The 22528-nt window shown below is 42.9% G+C and overlaps 2 protein-coding genes across 10 annotated transcripts in view; one reads left to right on the plus strand and one right to left on the minus strand.

Moving 5' to 3' along the window:
• The window catches only part of LOC139540762 (inaD-like protein), a 176411-nt gene extending 175879 nt beyond the window's left edge, over window positions 1–532 (minus strand). For all 6 annotated transcript variants that reach the window (XM_071344704.1, XM_071344701.1, XM_071344702.1 and 3 more), the window contains exon 1: window positions 444–532. The gene's annotated coding sequence lies outside the window, so the exon portion shown is untranslated. The remainder of the gene's footprint in view (window positions 1–443) is intronic.
• Window positions 533–548: 16 nt separating this feature from the next.
• LOC139540766 (TM2 domain-containing protein 1) lies at window positions 549–11357 on the plus strand. Of its 4 annotated transcripts, none has more exons than XR_011668267.1 (7): window positions 554–686; window positions 2409–2483; window positions 4357–4465; window positions 4847–4938; window positions 7271–7344; window positions 9839–10027; window positions 10770–11357. XR_011668267.1 is itself a non-coding variant. In XM_071344709.1 (7 exons), the coding sequence occupies exons 1-6, from the start codon at window positions 554–556 to the stop codon at window positions 9947–9949; spliced, it is 594 nt and encodes a 197-aa protein (XP_071200810.1). In that variant the 3' UTR covers window positions 9950–9951; window positions 10770–11357. The 4 variants fall into 4 exon arrangements, 3 of the variants coding, with proteins under 3 accessions (XP_071200811.1, XP_071200810.1, XP_071200809.1); XM_071344709.1 differs by having other exon boundaries at window positions 9839–9951; XM_071344710.1 differs by having other exon boundaries at window positions 549–1295; window positions 2411–2483; window positions 9839–11357.
• Window positions 11358–22528: the final 11171 nt, after the last annotated feature.

Raw genomic sequence — 22528 nt, forward strand, 5'->3', positions numbered from 1 at the left:
TTCTATTGGTCGTGCGTAGCTGTAGCGTTAGTTGAATAACTAATTCAAAGCATGAAGTTTAAAAAAAACGTTTGTTTGAGTAAGTACGGTTAACTAGCTAGGTTCTTAAAACAACACAGCTTTGCCTTTTGTCGGGCGATAATATAACCCCATAAAACAACTTGTAACGATAAATGCTACCAGAGCTTCTCGAAATATTCAGCTAACGTTAGATAGCTAGCCAACTTCAGTGAGTCAGCTACCTACTGTCAGTAGTACTATACTTGTTGTTAGCTAGCTAATAACGTAAGCTGTTGCGATTCATAAACGTATTTGCTAGCATAGCATTAGCATGTTGTTTTTTGCATATTACAACACTAAATTAGTTTTTCACTTGAATGGTAAGAATGCTTAAGTTCAAAGTTATCAGTTCAACTACTTTTAAAGATGAAAACAAGTCTTACTGGTACGAAATCACAGGAGTTGGGTCTTGGACGATACAGTACTCAGATGTGTGGCTTTAAAAACTTCTGATGTCACGTGACGAAGTGTGGGCGTGTTGTCAACATTCAACATGGCGTCTCACAGGAGTCGGCTGTTTTGTTTACGGACTCTATCGTTGAGCATCTTCTTTTACTGCACGTATTGCCATTTTCAACTTGTTCTCGGAAATGATGTCGATAGCTGTAAAAGTCTACGCTTGGGACAATATCTTTTTACATTGAATTTTTAGCAAATCACGACAATGATGACAGGGTTTTTATTCAAGTTCGCTAGCTAACGTTATCTGTCTAGCTCTATCTGTTAACATGATTTTGCTTGGATAGCTGACTACATAAGCCTGCATAGTGTGTACTTTTGGGAAACAATATAGCTAACTAATCAAATTGTGAAACGGTCTCGGATCTGAACATTAACATGCATTGCTTGCGGTACGGTTTTGGAAGCATACGCGGATCTTTAATACCAGGGGAAAATAAAAAAGTTTAAATTGATACACATCTTTAACAGGGTTAGTGTACTGCTCTGTTCCCACAAGCCATATCTCCACGTTACAGCGAGAGAGAAAAAAAACATCTGTAATAAAGCATTGCATGCATCTATAATCACATTGACGTAGTGGCATACAGTTGAGCAGATACTTATTTAGGATTTCCATTATTATTATTTTTGCATGATCTGGAAAAACATTGGCATTACATAAAAACAAATGTCATGCAGTTCTACGTCATTTACATGATAGAAGACATGAGCAGAATTTATTTTTATACCACACAAATTGCCAAATGCAGGCTACTGTGCAACTTGCTATTCAGGTAGGATACAATTTTGGAACTTTATTAATTTGTTCATATTCATAATCATTTGTTTTATCATTGTTATTATTGCATGTCATTGTTATTAATGTAGGCCTATTTACTTATCTAAACCAGTTCTTTAAATATATAAAACGTGTTTTGTTTCATTCTGTTGAGACATTTTCGTTGGCTAAATTAAGTTTGATCAGTCTTTAATTGTGTGCTCCGTATTTAGTTTAAGATAGGTTAGGCCTGTAAGTAGGCTTTTGTAAAATAAATATCATAAGCCTATTGCTGTCAATTGTTGGGTATGGTAGACGCTAGTCTCTCTTGGTAATTTCTGAAATATAGCCTGTTCAAAACTTGTGAACGTTTACACCAGTTTGTAAGCACACTGCCCAAATTACAGCCTTCCCGACTTTAAGTGCTTGTGATATAACTTAATCCATAGCTAGTTTTAGGCGCCATTGATCTCTGTAGATAAATTATGCTCTTTAGTGTGGTAGCCTATTTTGAATTATTTTATTTATGTCTGTATAGACATGAGTAATATTTAGTGGACATTATTTATTTTTTTAGCCTAATTTGGCAAAATTATTTCAATGTATCTATTCCGCAGCAATGATCTAGTGTGTAACGGAAGAAGGCCGCCAGAAATATTTTTTCACTGAAAAATACTGTTGGCTGCAACTGTGATAGAGCCGGTTAAAACAGTGTACATTTTGCATTTGTTGATTTATTTTAATGTGATATGAAAGTAAAGGGCTTTATGTTTCTAGAACCATATTGCAATTGAGAATCGATTCACGTTTAGATGGAGTATTTGGCTGTTATGGCTGCCAGAGCCAGTCTCTCTGAAAATAACATATGGTCCTTGGACCTTAAGGAGTAACAGTAGGCTCCTTAAGAGTACATCTTGCTCTAAAAGCTAGCTAGATAACTAGTTACCTCTATACATTATTGTTGTGTAATGTAGTGTTCCTCAGAATGCTGATGATAATGACTGACTGAATGGGTGCAGCATATCAACATCATGACACAAGCACAACTTGTTTGATATGTTGTATTATTTAATATGCGATATTAATATGAGTGATCGTTCCTATTTGGTCATTGCCTTAATGCTGTTCAAGTATCTTTGCAAAGAACCACGGATAGATGATGCCACTCAAGAACCTGCGAACTGCAAGGACATGATAGCTTGGGGTGAGTGGTTATGCATTTCAATGTATGTGGTATTTTGTGGGTAACATGAATTGTCTTTGGGTGACCCAAGGTCCTCCCTATAAGAGTTGAAATATTGTTTTTAAAACTGAATTGTTATGGTTGCTGATTAGGTAGGACACATCATTTTTAATATGTCCTTCATTTTCAAAATGCATACTGAAATACATAGGCTATACAGTGCATTCAGAAAGTATTCAGACCCATTGACTTTTTCCACATTTTGTTACGTTACAGCCTTATTCTAAAATTGCTTAAATTCATTTTTCCCTCATCAATCTACACACAGTACCCCATAATGACAAATACAGGTTTAAACAGAAATACCTTATTTTCATAACTATTCACACCCTTTCCTATGAGACTCGAAATTGAGCTCAGGTGCATCCTGTTTCCATTGATCATCCTTGAGATGTATCTACAACTTGACTGGAGTCCACTTGTGGTAAATTTAATTGATTGGACATGATTTGGAAAGACACACACCACAGGTGACAGTGCATGTCAGAGCAAAAACCAAGCCACGAGGTCAAAGGAATTGTCCGTAGAGCTCCAAGACAGGATTGTGTCGAGGCACAGATCTGGGGAAGGGCACAAAAAATGTATGCAGCATTGAAGGTCCCCAAGAACACAGTGCCCGCCATCATTCTTCAATGGAAGAAGGTTGGAACCACCAAGACTCTTCCTAGAGCTGGCCGCTTGGCCAAACTGAGAAATCGGGGAGAAAGGCCTTGGTCAGGGAGGTGACCAAGAACCCGATGGTCACTGACAGAGCTCCAGAGTTCCTCTGTGGATATATATGGGAGAGCCTTCCAGAAGGACAACCAGCTCTGCAGCACTCCACCAATCAGGCCTTAATGGTAGAGTGGGAAGACGGAAGCCACTCCTCAGTAAAAGGCACATGACAGCCAGCTTGGAGTTTGCCATAAGGCGCCTAAAGGACTCTCAGACCATGGGAAACAAGATTCTCTGGTCTGATGAAACCAAGATTGAACTCTTTGGCCTGAATGCCAAGTGTCACAGCTGGAGGAAACCTGGCACCATCCCTACGGTGAAGCATGGTGGCAGCATCATGCTGTGGGGATGTTTTTCAGCGGCAAGGACTGAGAGACTAGTCAGGATTGAGGGAAAGATGACCTGAGCAAAGTACAGAGAGATGCTTGATGAAAACCTGCTCCAGGGAGCTCAGGACCTCAGACTGGGGCGAAGGTTCACTTTCCAACAGGACAACGACCCTAAGCATACAGCCAAGACAATGCAGGAGTGGCTTCGGGACAAGTCTCTGAATGTCCTTGAGTGGCCCAGCCAAAGCTCGGACTTGAACCCGATCGAACATCTCTGGATAGACCTGAAAATAGCTGTGCAGTGATGCTCCCCCATCCAACCTGACAAAGCCTGAGAGGATCTGCAGATAAGAATGGGAGAAACTCCCAAAATACTGGTGTGCCTAGCTTAGCGTAATACCCAAGAAGACTCAAGGCTGTAATCGCTGCCAAAGGTGCTTCAACAAAAGTACTGAATAAAGGGTCTGAATACTTATGTAAATGTCATATCAGTTTTTTTTATATAAATCAGCAAAAATGTCTAAACCTGTTTTTGCTTCATCATTTTGGGTTAGTGTGTGTAGATTGATGAGAAAAAAACAATTCAATACATTTTAGAATAAGGCTGTAACGTTACAAAATGTGGAAAGCACTGTATATAAAATCTATACAAAAATCTATATAATATATGACAGCTCTGAATCTGTGTCTGTGTGTAAGTACCCAAACTCACAATCAATCGACACATGTTTTTCCTGTGTGCATACGTGTTTTTTTGTGTTGATTTAGCCTAGCCTATCTGTTCTCTTTAGTGGAATGCCTACCTGCTCCGAATGTCAGCTGCCGCTTGTCCAACGGGACAGAGTTTCGGTTCAGCGGAGAGGAAGTGGGCTTCAACCAGAGCATCCCCTGCAGGAATGTGTATGTATCTATATTACCAGACATTCGGCACTGTGGAAATGTTGAATACTTATAAGGGCACAACATAGCAAAACGTTTTGCAACGGAAAACCGAAACAAACATTTCTTATTTGGACATGGTCGGGTGTATTCATTAGTGCACACCGTAGCAAAATATTTATATTGGGAAAAGTCAGGTAGGTCCCTCCTTGTTCTGTTTGCTTTCATTTTGTTCCAAGTTAATACACACCAGATAGTACCTTCCTGTTTCATGCCTAGTGAATATGACCCTGAAAGTATTTTTTAATATTGATTAGCCTAAATAATACCCCATCGTATGTGATGTCTACACATGTAAAGCGTTAGTGAGCTGCTTCAAACTAAAATGGGATTTCTTTGCAGGAGCGGTTACTCCTACAAAATAGCAGTGGCCTTGTCCCTCTTCCTGGGGTGGTTAGGAGCTGATCGCTTCTACCTGGGATACCCAGCTTTAGGTAGGCCTCTAACTCAACTCTGGACTTCGAAGCCAGTTCCCCTGCGTTTTTTCATTGTTCCCCTTTAATCAGGGACTGATTTAGACCTGGGACATCAGGTGGGTGCAATTCAATATCAGAACAGAAAACAGCAGGTGCCGGACCTCGTAGGGTAAGATTTGAATACCCCTGGTTTACAGTATGACCTTTGACTTATCATTGCTGTAAAGCAGAGCTACACTCCTGTAGGTTTTCATTCCAACCCCAGTTGTAACTAACCTAATTCAGCTTATCAACCAGGTAATTATTAGGTGTTACGCACGCCTATATGAAGAGGGAACGCAACACCCTGCTACAACTCAACTCTCCTTGAAGTGAAAGAGGTATGGACTGTAGGTGTGAGTAAGGATGACAAAAGGCAGAGAATTGTACCGTTTACAAGGATTTTATTCCGTCACACAGTAATTTTGGGGAAAAGGTGCTGGACGGAACCAAAGAAAAAAAAGTAAATATCAAAGCCCCCTCTCCTACCTTACCTGCTTACCCACCCACTACTTACCTAACTTAGCACCACCTGGTGCGCTAACCAAAATACAGGGGGTGGTCCGCCCAGGTCTTACCTAGTGTGCCTAGACAGTGAATGTACTACGGGTATATGTATGCCCGCGGGCCTCTTGACTAAGCACTCCCTAGGTGCCTTCCCCATCCCCCCTGGGAACAAACAAAACACCATTTCACAATCAAAAACACAGTCCTTTTGTTATAGACATACCTTAGTAGGACCGGCTACAAATATACTGGCAACAAAGAAATCACAGGACATACTAATCATCTCCCGCTGAGAACAACCAACACAGTAAATAACCCACAGCCATCAGCCTCTTCTCTCAGCAATCATCTCTCTCCTGAATAGAACACTGGCTTTTATATAGCTTCAGAAGGAGTCTAATCGGATACAGCTGTAATTTGACGAGGGGGCGGGGTCAGCTCCAATCATCAATGGGGCTGACCAATCAGCTGCTTGGGGAGAATTCAGGAAGCCATCTCCTGAAACACACACACTCAAATACACAAACTACAACACAGAAACTGGGGAACGTAACATTAGGGTTGAAGTGAACCTACAGGACGGTAGAGCTCCAGGAACAGGGTTGGAGAGCCCTGCTGTAAAGTTCAGGATGAGTATTGGTGTGCTATGTATCTATTATATATTCTATTCAAGTATTTGCAAGGCTTATTTGCTGTAAAAATACATCCAAGATTCTCCACATTTTAGGGTCTTTTTTGTTTTTCCTACTAGTATGGGGTACGTAGGCATCGCAGAGCCACACTGTGGACAGGCATGAGCAAGCTTTACAGGCTGCACTTAGCAGCGCGTGGGTTGGCACGGTTGGCGTGGGCATCACCATGGAACAGTGGCATATTAAGCTGGCAAGATGGGCCGTGGTTTTGTAGAGCAGACACCTGATGGCCATCATTTTAAAAATCAACAAAGCTACCTATGTAACCCCCCCCCCCCCCAATAGAGAAATGTACAATGTTGTTAATAATGATTTGGAGTAATTGTGTTTTAATCACAAGAGTTGCCGTTTCCAGAATTTGCCTGTAATTTAAGATTCTCATCATTTAGCTGTGTGCGTGTGGAAGATGTGGGGCTAGTGAGCACCAGTAGCCTTTGCCCAGGGATGTCACCCCCCCCCCCCCCCCTAAGAAATGGGTAGTGTGGTGATTTGACTATGTTGTAGGCTAGTGATATTTGAATGTTGAAAGGAGAATGTGTCTAGTTGAATGACCGCCCTTGCTCTGGGCTTTCATGCATCCAATTCACACTCACTGCACAGTTAAAGCACAACCTGCACACACTCATACTCCACTTCACTGCCCCTCTCACCGATAAAGACCTGTTGTTCACAATCCTCCGTTGTTTTGGAAACAAAGTTGACTTAGCACCATTTCTCTCTCAAAGCAAAGCAGGCAGCAAAAAAAAACACACGCTCACACATACACCCTTTCCACTCAGACACATATTCACCCAGCACTGAAAGCGTTCCAAATTGTTCACCTTCGCCTCGCAAGTTAATTTCCCATTCAGCGACACACGGGCAAAGTTGGAACGGAACACGGGGGATAAACTGAAACGTTGCCCAGTCGCCTGGATGGGAGAGTTTTCATGTAAACAACGAAGCGTTGCTCACACAATAGGTAGCAAATTGTGATTAGGGGCCAGGCAGGATTTTTATTTATGCCTACTTTAAAGAGACATGGTGTGCCCCTTTAAGCTTCATCCCACTTTGACTATGTGTCTCCCTTTCGTTCTCTGTCTCTCTCTGCTTCTCTCTTTCCCTCTCTCTAGGGCTGCTCAAGTTCTGCACTGTGGGCTTCTGTGGGATTGGGAGCTTGGTGGATTTCATGTTGATCTCAATGCAGGTAAGTGGCATTCAGGGAACAGCTGTGGAACACAGAGCTGCTAAGTAATCCCTCTATCTGTTGGTTATGTGTGTGAAAATCCATGGTCTTCTCACAGTGACATTGAAAGTAATTGTTTATGCATCCAATGCGGCGGTGACAAGGGTGTGTTAGGTCAGTGATCCCTAATTGTGGGTAGAAGCTGGTTCCTTTTGGGTCACAGCAGATGACTACATTGGTTGGCCACAAGAAACATTAAAATACTTGTTGGGTCACACTGCAAACAGAATTTAGGAAACCACTGTGGTGTTATCAGTATGATAATTGTATGTTTTACAAAGCTATTTCTACGATTTCAAAAGAAGTTTCTCAATTTGAGCGCACCCCCGTCAATAAACAGTCGCTCTCTTCCGCTAAATGCTCGCACAAGTCGCACCGAATGTGGGATGTAGCGTTTGTCTGGCGATAGTTCAGCGCGCTGGTGTGTCTGAACCCTAACAGTGATGGTAATCAAACGAGTGGAGCAAAGTTGGTCTTTACAGAACAGCCTGGGCTTTGATGCAATGGTCACGCAACACACACACACTAATCAGAGCAGGCCACGTAACACTGAACAGAAGCATAGCCAAGCCAGTCAGGAAGACGCTGTGTGTGTGTGTGTGTGTCTGTTTGTATTCAGAAGAGCACCTGTGTCTGTGTGGCCCTCTGCTCAGCACTAACCTCTCTATGAATGGGGGTTAATGAGACTGTGGTGTGTTTTCGCAAAGGGGCTTCTCTAGCCCCATCCTCCCCTCCTCCTCGGTCCCCCCTAACCCCCCATTTATGGCCCCCGAGCCTGACAAAGAGAGGCCAGTCCATTTGTCATCCTGTTAGGGCCTCAGCTCACCCCTCTTTACCTTCACCGTCTCCATTAAGGAACCAGTGTTTGCAGGATGCCATACATGGTTCATGTTCACTAGGAACCAAATGGAAGCAAGTCGGCCAAAACAGGGAAGGACTACTTGGGGGGGGGGAAAGTAACTATTTTTTCCGCTTTCTGTTGCAAACACTTTTGCTACGGTATACACTTAGGGTTGTAAATAAGACCACGGTCCACGTGGACAGAGCAAGCCTTTAGCTTTAACTCATTGTCAACATGGCCGGATGTTTTAGAACGAAAAGCACACTTATTTGTTTGGTTTGTTCATTATAGTTAAACATGTTGAATGAAACCCGTGTCCTTATACTTAAAAATATGTTTTTACCGTATAGAATAGTAGTGGTGTGTCATTTTAGAACTGTGCGTCATGAATGCGACTTTCCAGAATTTTACCATAACAGTTCCCTGTATCACATCTGAGACAAAAACACAAACCGTGATAGAGAAACAGTATACCCTTTCTCTCGCTAGTTACCTACCTCTTTTTCTCGTCCTCCCCAGGCCTTTATAAAGCCGCTATTTCCTTAGAAAGGGGCGTTGGCGTGCGTTCGGCCACTTTGATTAAGCGAGGCGACGGGCGCACTGTTTATTGTTCTCCTAATTTCTTATTGAAGGCCCTAAGAGAGCAATGCTTTTAAGCGGCTTCGGCTGTCGCGCACAGCAAAACACTTACATTCTCAATTAGCTGTATAGGCTGCGTCCAGGTTCTCTCGTTCTCCGCCTTTTTAAAGAGTGACAATTTTGATAAAGAGTTCCGCGTCCCCGGACAGCCCATTTAGACGTCACGCTAAAGCCCCATATTTTAACGGCTAACTACCTCGACTAAAAGCAACGTCAGAGCGGGCAAATGCATCTTTGAGAAGTAATGAGTAAACACCTGGGACATGTGATAATTTATATTCATTGATTATGACTGGGGGAGAGGAGGAAGCTGTACGTGGTTGGTTTGGGACCTCTCTCTCTCGAAATACAGAGGTCCACGCCAGATGAATTATGTCTGATAACTTCCAATTTGCAAACTAGGTAGAGCAGAGACGGACACAGGTGATAGATAGATGGGACGTGGATTGTTGGAGCAGTGTGTTTTTTAAATGGGTATCAGACAGGGATTCAAGCAATTGAAGGTCTTGGATTTCCATGTAGAGCCTTCTGAGGTGTGTTTGGTTTGTACAGCAGAGAGTCTTGGATTGAGGGAGTTGACACTTGACATGGAAATTGTCAGTCCGGTTGTGGGTGCTGTCTGAACTGAATCGGTCATGCCACCGGCCTGCCCATTTCTAAATCTGCCAGTCTGATTTAACACTTCAGAAAGCCTCTATCTGGCCAAAGTCCCTTAAAAGGCTGGAATGCCTCGCCAATGTTGATCTACTTGGATACAACACACTCTAGTCACAAACTCATTATCAGAGGGTTAACCAGTAGCCCAGCTGTAGCTGGACTCAGCTTCTGCGCCCTTTACACACTCAGGTGTGTGTGTAAGTTCACTGGTCCCACTCCGCTGCGATTCCTGAGTACCAAATCAGAAGTGTATTATCTGCTGGACCCAGGTTTTCACCGTGTGTAACCTGATGTCTTTCCTCTGTTCCTTCCTTTTAGATAGTGGGTCCATCGGATAAGTCTGACTACATAGTGGACCACTACGGTGCCAGACTCACACGCCTCTCCATTACCAACGACACCTATAGAAGAACCCAGATCTCACCCTGAGGGTGTGTACACGAGTATAGCATGTTAGACACGCCGCACCGGGGTACACTAGTAGCATGTTAGAGACAACAGGCTTTGGTGAGTCATTCGTGGTGTAATTGTGGAAACCCAGAACAAACATGTCATGTAACTGCATCAGCTACCATTTTCATGTTATGAAGTCTGTCCACGAGAGATCTCTTTATAACAGTTTGCACGTCTTTTCACCTAACGGTGTACATACACTACATATCGAAAAGTATGTGGACACTTGTTCGTCGAACATCTCATTCTAAAATCATGGGCATTAATATGGAGTTGGTCCCCCTTTTGCTCCACTCTTCTGGGAAGGCTTTCTACGAGATGTTGGAACATTGCTGCGTGGACTTGCTTCCATTCAGCCACAAGAGCATTAGTGAGGTCGGGCACTGATGTTGGGCGATTAGGCCTGGCTCGCAGTCGGCATTCCAATTCATCCCAAAGTTATTCGATGGGGTTGAGGTCAGGGTTTTGTGCAGGCCAGTCAAGATCTTCCACACCGATCGCGACAAACCATTTCTGTATGGACCTTGCTTTTTGCACGGGGGCATTGTCCTGCTGAAACAGGAAAGGGCGTGATCCGATTCCACTAATTTGAAGGGGTGTCCACATACTTTTGTATATATTGTGTGTCATTTTGATGTCCACTTATTACATCTGTATGACATTCAAAATGACATGTACATGAGCCCACACTGTACAGTCTGCTAGGCATCACATGGGAATTTAACATGGACTCTATCAAATATATAAGTTCAACAACAACAAAATACTGCATGCAACCTCTTTTCTGTCGTTTCAGGGCGAAAGTGAAAAACAACAACATGCTGTCTGAATGCTGTCGTTTTTAAATTATGCCCCTCTTGGCATCCTATTTTTCACCCGACCAGTACATACGAACTATTCCGAGTCCACTTCTCCTGTCTGCATGTACCCCCAATGTCAGGAGTAGAGCCTGTGAAGCGAGACTTAGTCTCTCCTTGCTTCTTTGTCCCTCATTCCTTGTCTTCTCCTCAAAATGCATTTGAAGATCAAATCTGAGGAGATGAGGATACAAGGAAACAAGGAAAGACTTGAGATTCACCCGTGGTCACAAGCTCAGGTCCCAGAGGGTTACATTACAGGCATTTGTTCCAACACAACATTTCCCACTCTGTGTAGCTCTCCAGTACCAGTGGGTTGATGACCACCACCATAGTGCTTCAAGTCATCGTTGTTATACTCCTATGAGAATCTAGAATCTGCACTGAGAACGGTGTACTGTAAATATAATGTAATCTGTGGTTTTTGAGTATGTCTGGCAGCAAGGGAACTAATTGTACTGTATGACTGTCTTTTTGCTTTCATTTGTCATTTGAGATTTTTGTAAATAAAGTGATCATTTAATGAACATGGCCGCCTTTTGTAAATGACGTTATCCCTCCATTAAAATGACTTTCATAAAGGAACACACTCCGCTCCTATGCCCTCAAACAGTCCTCACAACGAACCCCCTCCACAGCAAGCAACCTCCCGCTGCAACACAACTCTGGCTATAACAAATCGATGAACCGCTGTATTCACCGTAGCAGTGTCGGATATCCATACTGATACCACATCTAGAATATCCAGCCCGCCCACCTACTGTACAACACATTCTCCCCGTCACTTTCTGTTGCACTGTGTAGATTAGGAGTGTCACACCCATATGTTTTAAAGATGGCTTTCAGGCTCATGTAGCTCATCTATCAGGCCAGTGAGAGTACACCGGGTCCCCCATCGCGCAGACGCACAGCAGGGCAACACACCCCAGACCTCAGCAGAAAGCTGAGATGGCTCTGCCTTGTGACTTTTCCCAAGCACCCCTGCTGCAGCCTTTGTAATAAAGATGACAGTAGGGATACTTCAGGGGGAGAAGATCTGTCTTCATCTGCAGGATGGATGCTGAGACCTAGCGTGTCATTTCCCTGACCTCTGAAATCCCCGCAGGATGATTGGTCACTGCCAATCATCATGCAGGGATGGTCACACATAGTTCCATCCCTGCACACATAGTTCCTCCAATGGGCTCAACGTTTGCCGTTGAACTGCTGATAGTGTACTCCGTGTCAGATTGAACGGCAAGTTTCAACACAACTAGTTTCCGAGCTAGACAATATACTATATATTACGTAAATCATAAAGAAGGCCAAACGTCTTTTTCACTTCTGTGGACTAAAGATGAGAGGCAAAGAAGACAAAGAGGGATAAGAGAGCGATAGATCTGGAAACACTCGAATCCAGTCAGGCCATCCTGTACCCTCAATAGTTTGATTTTGGTCGGAACAGCCGGCTTGTACCGCCTTTCAATGAAAACGAGGTGGATGTATATTTGACTCTGTTTGAGCGGATTGCCACATCCCTAAAATGGCCGCGAGATATTTGGTCACTGTTCCTCCAAAGTGTTCTTGTGGGATAGGCTCAGAAAGTGTATGCCGCTTTATCTCTTGACCAGAGTTCAGATTATGACACTGTTAATGCTGCTCTCCTTCGGGGTTATGAGTTAGTCCCAGAAGCATACCGACAACATTGATGTAAATTACAAAAGACAGAATCACAAAGCCACTGAGTCCGCATGTCTTTTTGATCGGTGGTGTCGTTCTCAAGAGGTCGAGGACCTTGAGGATTTAAAGACTCGTACTTCTCGAGCAGTTCAAGAATTGCCTTCACAAAAAGGTTGCGACCTACATTTATGAGCACAAGGATCTCACTCTTGCGAAAGCTGCAGTTCTTGCAGATGAGTTTGTGTTGACACATACAACTACCTTCACAAACAAAGCACCCAGTAGTTATCCCTACTCAAAAAGCAATCCAGAGAAATTAACTGCTACTCTGAGGTTTCAGTCCATTTCTACAGTGCCCAAATATAAAGATCGGCAGAAAACTGTTTTTCGTATCCACCAGTTTGTCATTACTGCTGTAGAGAAAGGACACATGAGCTCTTAGTGTCCTACGTTGAAACAGAACATTGAGAATGTGAAAATGCTGTTTCTTCTTGTGGGAGCACTCCAGCCCATTAAGTCTCTGGTTGGGACTGCTGTATCTCCTAAATATTTGAGGGTATTTTGCCTCTGACACTTCAGCAACTGGTTACAGTGTGTTAGTACAAGGCGTGGATATGTGTTGCGTGGAAGATCCTTTTTGTTTAATGTGGAACTCGAGTCAGATCTTATTTGTCGATGGAGTGAGACCTAGCCTACCGGTGAAGGTGGTCTCATTCATTTTGGTAAACGATTTGGCTGGTGGGAAGGTCGTGCCAAATCCTGTCGTTTGTAAGGAACCCAAAGTAGAGGAACCTGATGGGTTATCGGAAAAGTAGCCTAGCATGTTCCCATTTTGTGCTACAAGTGCAATGTCTAAGAAAGTCGCCGGGAGAAAGTCTAGTGTTGAGGATGTCAGCGATCCCGCCATGGTCGTTCTGTCTGAGACATTTATGGGTGATCTTGACTTCGCTAAACCTCCTGAGTTGACCTCTCCTTTGAAAACCCAAAAGGTTCGTAGGACCGCTGAAGGAAGAGAGGGTCCCTACAGTTGACACTTCGATGTCTAGGATGTCCAGCAGATTACTGATCAGAGTAATGATGTTTCCCTCTCCCCTCTTTTTGCTGAGATACGTCCAAAAGCGGAGTTTGATTAAGTTCGTGTGCGTTACTTTGACAGAGATGGTGTTTAAATAAGGAAATGGTGTTCTTGCGTCACTTCCAGGCAAGACGATTGGCCCACTGTATCTCAAATTGTCATTCCAGTTACGCTTCGACAAGAGATACTGAGGTTGGCTCACGATGGTAGTATGACAGGCCATCTTGGGGTCAACAAGATGTATGACTGTATCTTGCGTAACTTAATTTGGCTTGGTCTGAAACAGGATGTCGTGTCTAACTGTAAATCCTGTTCCGTTTGCCAGCGGAACGGTAAACCAAACCAAGCTGTTCCGGTTGCAACTTTGCAGCGTATTCCTGCTTTTGACAAATGTTTCAGCAGCAGGTTTCTGGTGGACTGTGTTGGTCCTTTGCCCAAAGCCAAGAGTGGTAACCAGTTTCTCTTAACCATAATGGTTAACACTCGTGTCACTTTGGAAAATCATGAGAGGAAAATTACTATGGATATTGCAGGAGTTGCCCCTTGAAATCAGACATGTTAGTGGTAAGGACAACTTCATTGCTGTTTCTCTCAAGGGTGGGCAGTCAATAAGTTTTATGTTTAGCCAATGTGTTGCCCTGGCTCACAATTTACTTTGACTGCACATTTTGGAGATGAGTTTTGTTTGGTCTCGTTCCAAGAGAATGAAAGTTATAGAAACATACTTTATTTTACCCGTTTCTCAAACTTCAGTTTTAGGTAATAATAAAAACAATTTAAAGTGTGTGTGTGTGTGTGTGTGTGTGTGTGTGTGTGTGTGTGTGTGTGTGTGTGTGTGTGTGTGTGTGTGTGTGTGTGTGTGTGTGTGTGTGTGTGTGTGTGTGTGTGTGTGTGTGTGTGTGTGTGTGTGTGTGTGTGTGTGTGTGTGTGTGTGTGTGTGTGTAGCCTGTCGTTCTGCCTCTGAACAAGGCAGTTAACCCACTGTTCCCCAGAAGGCTGTCATTGTAAATAAGAATTAGTTCTTAACTGATATATATGTACACTACCATCCAAAAGTTGGGGGTCACTTCGAAATGTCCTTGTTTTTGAAAGAAAAGCAAAAAAAATTGGTCCATTAAAATAATACCAATTGATCAGAAATACAGTGTAGACATTGTTAATGTTGTAAATTACTTATGTAGCTGGAAACGGCTCATTTTTAATGGAATATCTACATAGGCGTACAGAGAATCTGGAGCATCAGCATTTGTGGGTTCGATTACAGGCTCAAAATGTCCAGAAACAAAGAACTTTCTTCTGAAACTCGTCAGTCTATTCTTGTTCTGAGAAATGAAGGCTATTCCATGCGAGAAAATGCCAAGAAACTGAAGATCTCGCACAGCGCTGTGTACTACTACCTTCACAGAACGGCACAAACTGGCTCTAACCAGAATAGAAAGAGGAGTGGGAGACCCCGGTGCACAACTGAGCAAGAGGACAAGTACATTAGAGTGTCAAGTTTGAGAAACAGATGCCTCACAAGTCCTCAACTGGCAGCTTCATTAAATAGTACCCGCAAAACACCAGTCTCAACAGTGAAGAGGCGACTCCGGGATGCTGGCCTTCTAGGCAGAGTTCATCTGTCCAGTGTCTGTGTTCTTTTCCCCATCTTAATCTTTTCTTTTTATTGGCCAGTCTGAGATATGGCTTTTTCATTGCAACTCTTCAAAACTGTTTTTGCTTTGTCATTAATGGGTATTGTGTGTAAAAAAAAAAAATAATAATCCTCCATTTTAGAATGAGGCAGCAATGTTAGAGCTTTATTCTAAAATATATTAAAAAATATATATTATTCTCTCAATCTACACACAATACCCTTTAATGACAAAGCAAAAACAGGTTTTTAGAAATATTGGCAAATTTATATAACAACAAAACTGATATTACATTAACATAAGTATTCAGACCCTTTGTTCAGTACTTTGTTGAAGCACCTTTGGCAGCGATTACAGCCTCAAGTCTTCTTGGGTATTACGCTACGAGCTTGGCACACCTGTATTTTGGGAGTTTCTCCTATTCTTCTCTGCAGATCCTCTCAAGCTTTGTCAGGTTGGATGGGGGACGTCGCTGCACAGCTATTTTCAGGTCTCCAGAGATGTTCGATCGTGTTCAAGTCCAGGCTCTGGCTGGGCCACTCAAGGACATTCAGAGACTTGTCATTTAAGCCACTCCTGTGTTGTCTTGGCTATGTATTTAGGGTTGTTGTCCTGTTGAAAAGTGAACCTTCGCCCCAGTCTGAGGTCCTGAGTGGTTTGAAGCAGGTTTTCATCAAGGATCTCTCTGTACTTTGCTCCGTTCATCTTTCCCTCTATCCTGACTATTCTCCCAGTCCCTGCCGCTGAAAAACATCCCCACAGCATGATGCTGCCACCACCATGCTTCACCGTAGGGATGATGTCAGGTTTCCTCCAGATGTGACGCTTGGCATTCAGGCCAAAGAGTTCAATCTTGGTTTTATCAGACCAGAGAATCTTGTTTCTTGTGATCAGGCTCCTTTAGGCGCCTTTTGACAAACTCCAAGCGTGCTGTCATGTGCCTTTTACTGAGGAGTGGCTTCCGTCTGGCCACTCTACCATAAAGGTCTGATTGGTGGAGTGCTGCAGAGATGGTTGTCCTTCTGAAAGGTTCTCCCATCTCCATGGAGCAACTCTAGCGCTCTGTCAGAGTGACCATCAGGTTCTTGGTAACCTCCCTGACCAAGGCCCTTCTCCCCCGATTGCCAGGCGGCCAGCTCTAGAAAGACTCTTGGTGGTTCCAAACTTCTTCCATTTAAGAATGGTTGAGGCCACTGTCTTGGGGACCTTCAATGCTATAGACAGTTTTTGTTACCCTTCCCCAGATCTGTTCTTCTACACAATCCTGTCTCGGAGCTCTATGGACAATTCCTTCAACCTAATGGCTTGGTTTTTGCTCTGACATGCACTGTCAGCTGTGGGACCTTATATAGACAGGTGTGTGCCTTTCCAAATCATGTCCAATCAAGTTGTAGAAACATCTCAAGGAGGATCAATGGAAACAGGATGAGGCTGATCTCAATTTGGAGTCTCATAGCAAAGGGGCTGAATAGTTATGTAAATGAACTATGAAATATGAAATATGTGGGCAGAACTGAAAAAGCGTGTGCGAGCAAGGAGGCCTACAAAACCTGACTCCGTTACACCATCTCTGTCAGGAGGAATGGGCCAAAATCCACCCAACTTATTTTGGGAAGCTTGTGGAAGGCTACCCAAAGCGTTTGACCTAAGTTAAACAATATAAAGGCAATGCTACCAAAATACTAATTGAGTGTATGTAAACTTCTGACCCACTGGGAATGTGATGAAAGAAATAAAAGCTGAAATAATTCATTCTCTCTACTATTATTCGGACATTTCACATTCTTAAAATAAAGTGGTGATCCTAACTGACCTAAAACAGGGAATTTTTACTAGGATTAAATGTCAGGAATTATGATAAACTGAGTTTAAATGTATTTGGCTAAAATGTATGTAAACTTCCGACGTCAACTGTAGATTTGTTTAACACTTTTTTGGTTACTACGTGATTCCATATGTTAGTTTTGATGTCTTCACTATTATTCTACAATGCAGAAAATAGTAAGAATGAAGAAAACCCTTGAATGAATAGTTGTCCAAACTTTTGACTGGTAGTGTACATCCACCTCTTTTTCATTGAAAGGCGGTACAACCTGGCTGTTCCGACCAAGATCAGAGTCTATTGAGGGTGAAGGATGCCCTGACTGGATTCGGAGTGTTCGCAGATCTATCTATCATAGTCGCATGGCGTGTTCACGTTCCTGTTCTTATTGTCTGGCGGCATGCTCTTGTCTTCCCCTGTGCTCTAACAAATTTATGTTCCAAATTTTGCCTTTCGTTCTAACTCTTGTAGTTGCAGAAGGATTTCCTCCTCCACCAAAGCAGCACTGATCAACTCTTTGACTACTGCTTTTGGATCGCTAGATGGCACTTTGAGGTCATAAATGCTTTGCAACAACAGACAGATTCGCCTTTGTACATTTATCTATCTCACATGTAGGGTTTTCCACAAATGCTTCCAACTTAAAGTCCAACTTAAATTATGCCACCAACTTATAACCTCTCAAGGTGGATGTCAGTGACAGAAGCTCCACCCAAAAGTGTATTTTGAAAACTCATATCTGGGCACAGCAGAGCTTCCTAGTAGCTGACTAGAGCGACTACCATACTCATGGGAAACAGTATGCCGGACAAGCCCCCATTTTGTCACAATTCCTCGTATTTTGTCTTAGCAGGGCTTATCAATACAGCACAAGGATAAGAGTTGGGAGATTTATAGGGCACTTCCCAGGAGAGCTGCAGAGTAGAGGCTGAGCTGGGCCTAACCTTCCCTCCACTCACCCGACAGAGAGGAGGCCATTCCTCATATGGCCGAGTGCTTTATAGCCACTAACTCCACAAGTGTGGAGCACTGATATTACGGAACACACACATATATATACACACACACACACACACACACAAACTCAGATACACTCAAACAAATATGCTCACACTCTCGCTCTCTATCTTTCTCTTTCACAAACACACACACACAGTTTAGAAGAGGGGAGCGACAGTCTTTTCCTGCGTCCACTGCGGACCCTCTACTGCTCCACCGAAAACAATCTCAACCCCTTTGGATAAATAATCCTGCATTGCAGCCTCCATTGATTGCACCCACAGCCCGACAAGGGAGAGTGGAGAGGGGGGAGAGATGAGAAGAATAGTTGTGTGTGTGTGTGTGTGTGTGTGTGTGTGTGTGCGTGTGCGTGTGTGTGTGTGTTAGCTGGATCAGACTAGGGAGGATTTAGCTGCTCCATTATTAGGCACACTGATTTACACACTCAGACGCCCAAGCAAACCCTGGTGTCAAGGAGTTCAGACACAAAACCTCTCCACTCCCCAGACTCTGCATCCCTTATCTCTCTTTTTTACACACACACACACACACACACACACACACACACACACACACACACACACACACACACACACACACACACACACACACACACACACACACACACACACACACACACACACACACACACACACACACACACAATATCAGAGAGGCCCTACAGAAACTTGTCCCCTATAGGCACCTCTGCTATGGTCTGTGAGAAAAGCCTAAACTGGAATAACAGGAAGGCTGGGGTGAGGTCACCGGCCCCTGGGCAGTAACGTTTGCTTGTCTTTATAGAAGTCGAGTGAGTGAAATCATAAAGTGACACAGGGAGTCTCCCAGCTGATTGGGTTACAGTGGTTAAACCAGACTGAACACTGCCTTCAACATTAAGGGCTCTATTCAACCTGTAAACCTGAAGCGTTACACGCTGACCAAACCAGCCACGTTGCAAAATACATTTACACAGATGTCATTCAATAATTTCATCCAAACTGCTTGCGGGCGTCTGCGTGGTCAGTTCTATTTTAGAACTTGGTTCTATTTTAGACGCTTGACACGTAAGTCCCCTCTCTCCCATCTACTCATTGGTTGGTGGCGGTAATGCACCTTAAAGTTGGTTGCCAACCGCCATATAAAATCCACAAAAGAAGAAGAAAGATGAACGAGGAGAGATTAATCAAAGCAAACTAACTCAAAACGAACTAGGTTTCCCCTTTTTATCTGTGGATTAATTACCGGAGTAGATAACACAGGATTTTGTGTGACCTCAAAATGGGTCAAAATTTGACAAAGATCCAGCAAAAAAAAAGGACCATGTGCATTTTAGGTAAAATAACAACCCAATGTTTATCTCCCAGGACAAATTAGCAGGCAACAACAAGCTAGCTAAATGTCCATGAATGTTTCATGTGTGTTTCGACTTGTCTTCAAATTAATGAATTCACAGTTGGTTTCGGGATTTTAACCTGCCTGTCATAAATGCATCTGGGGCCTCATTTCTAAAATGGATTTACGATACATTTTGATCTTAAGTATGACTCACGCAGAAAACCACATATAAGTAGTTATTTATAAAACCTTGCTTTGACATGGAAATGATCTTATCTCTACGCAAAGTCTAGACTTGCCGTAAGGGATTTTCCTGCTGATGATGTAGGGTTAATGCCGTTTGGGACGCAAATGCGTCCAAGCCTGTGGTGAAATTTGCATTAGGTTTATGAACAATTTGTTAGGAATTATAAATGTGTGAGGATGTGTAAAGGTGTGAGGATTTAATTGCCAGACGCACGGCGTTTTGAATTAAAAACAGGATGCGATGTTCTATAAATAGTGTGTCAAATTAGAAAAAAGTAACCATGGCTGTTCTTGCGTTATTAGGAGACATTGAAAACCGTGCTTTTAGAAGGTGAGAGTTTTCAGAGACCGGAATGACTTTTTTGCACATGATGATCCATGGCTATTCCTGACTAAACCCTCATTTGTGCTAGCATTCTATAAGGGGAAATCTCTGATTGTAAGGCACGGTCAGGTGCCGTCAAGTTTAGTGTTAATTTGAGATTTATAGATCACAGGTGCGTAAATTACAAACGGGCTTCTTAAAACCTGCGTAAACTAGATTTTTATGCTCAGTGTCTTTTATGAATCGAACGTAAGCACACCGTCGGAAATGATTTTACGACTAAGTTCAAGTATAAATCTAAGAACATTTTTAGAAACGAGGTCCCTGGTGGGGATAGATCAAAAATCAACATGCGCACGCAGATACACGCGCAGAGTCAGTTTGATCAGCATGTTACAGATTCCACGATAGAAAAGTAACGGTCATTTCTGATCGATCCGACATATGCAGCCGACCTATGCAGCGTTCACTGTGAATGCAGTCTACGCTAAAGTGGGAACGTCGGCTTTACATTTCATTCACGCTGTACAGCTGAACTTCTGCGATGCGGATTGATTAGAGCCCTACGTTTAAACCAAACTGCTGCTGTGTAACGTTACCCGTAATGTTCCCCTGATATTTGAGTGACCAGTTAGTTACAGGAACATTTCATGTATGTTAGCAAACACCCCCTGAGAACATATTTAGGCGTTTTGGTTAGCCCACTGGGCACAGACGTCAATTCAACGTCCATTCCACATTGGTTCAACTTAATTTCATTGAAATGACGTGGAAACAACGTTGATTCAACCAGTGTGTGCCCAATGGGAGGGCTATATTAAATCTGTATCGCTGAATTGTTCAAGAAATGTTTGATTGAAAACATTGTATGTTAAAAGCACTGTTTGTGTCTATGGGTGTCCCGAACCTTGCCAACAGGCAAAGAGCTGTAAATAGATCAGTGGTTCACCAATCAGGGCCTTGATGGGCTCCGCAACAGTACAATGGGTAGTGTGGTTTATTTGGAGAACGATTATTTGGGACCATCAGGCGGCGTCCTAAACATGTATTTAGGTACGTCCCGGAACAAACTGGGAACTAGTCAAAAAAAAAACAGGGGACAATGACAGAGCGTTCTATGTTTTAAGTGTCATTGGACACAGGAATGTGTTTTGCAGTGTTCCCATGGAACTTGTCTCGACCATTAATATCTTATATTCTCAGAACATGTTCTGTGTGTGTTTTGTGCGAAACATGAATGTTCATGCAACCAGGGCCGTAGTTACATATGAGGACACTGAAGTCCGTACTTCTGACATTTTTTGGAATATAAAAAAATAAAATACATTTTTAGGAACTCATCGGGGTCTCAATTTACTGATGAAAGTTAGAATTGTAGAATCAACAAGGTGCAATTTCGAAACTGGGAGTGGTCTGAGTGGGGAGGGGAAAATTGAAAATGAGATGTTATTGGCAGAGAGGTTTGTAACTCTTTCTTATTGGTCTATTAACTCATTTACTGCTTGGTGATGTCACTAGGCAGGCCAAAACTCCATGTTACCAAAACATACAGAAATGTCAGGTCTTTTCAAACAGCTCTTATACTAAGAGGGCATTATCATCAATTCACAGTATTATTCCAACCTCATAGTGTGGAAATACAGTTGAAGTCGGAAGTTTACATACACTTAGTTTGGAGTCATTAAAACTCGTTTTTCAACCACTCCATACATTTCTTGTTATCAAACTATAGTTTTGGCAAGTCGGTTAGGACATCTACTTTGTGCATGACACAAGTAATTTTTCCAACAATTGTTTACAGACAGATTATTTCACTTATAATTCACTATATCACAATTGCAGTGGGTCAGAAGTTTACATACACTAAGTTGACTGTGCCTTTTAACAGATGTCATGGCTTTGGAAGCTTCTGATAGGCTAATTGACATAATTTGAATCAAATGGAGGTGTACCTGTGGATGTATTTCAAGGCCTACCTTCAAACTCTGTGCTTCTTTGCTTGATATCATGGGAAAATCAAAAGAAATCAGCCAAGACCTCAGAAAAAAAGATTGTAGACCTCCACAAGTCTGGTTCATCCTTGGAAGCAATTTCCAAATAGCTGAAGGTACCCCGTTCATCTGTACATACAATAGTATGCAAGTATAAACACCATGGGACCACGCAGTCGTCATACCGCTCAGGAAGGAGACGCGTTCCGTCTCCTAGAGATTAACGTACTCTGGTGCGGAAAGTGCAAATCAATCCCAGAACAACCGCAAAGGACCTTGTGAAGATGCTGGAGGAAACAGGTACAACGGTATCTATATCCAGAGTAAAACGAGTCCTAAATCGACATAACCTGAAAGGCTGCTCAGCAAAGACGTACCAATGCTCCAAAACCCGCCATAAAAATGCCAGACTACGGTTTTCAACTGCACATGGGGACAAAAATTTTACTTTTTGGAGAAATGTCCTCTGGTCTGATGAAACAAAAATAGAACTGTTTCGCCATCATGACCATCGTTATGTTTGGAGGAAAAAGGTAGGAAGCTTGCAAGCCGAAGAACACCATCCCACCCGTGATGGGGGGGTGGCAGCATCATGTTGTGGGAGTGCTT

The sequence above is a fragment of the Salvelinus alpinus genome, chromosome 16 (genome assembly GCF_045679555.1).
Source record: "Salvelinus alpinus chromosome 16, SLU_Salpinus.1, whole genome shotgun sequence".
In the NCBI taxonomy this organism is placed as follows: domain Eukaryota; kingdom Metazoa; phylum Chordata; class Actinopteri; order Salmoniformes; family Salmonidae; genus Salvelinus; species Salvelinus alpinus.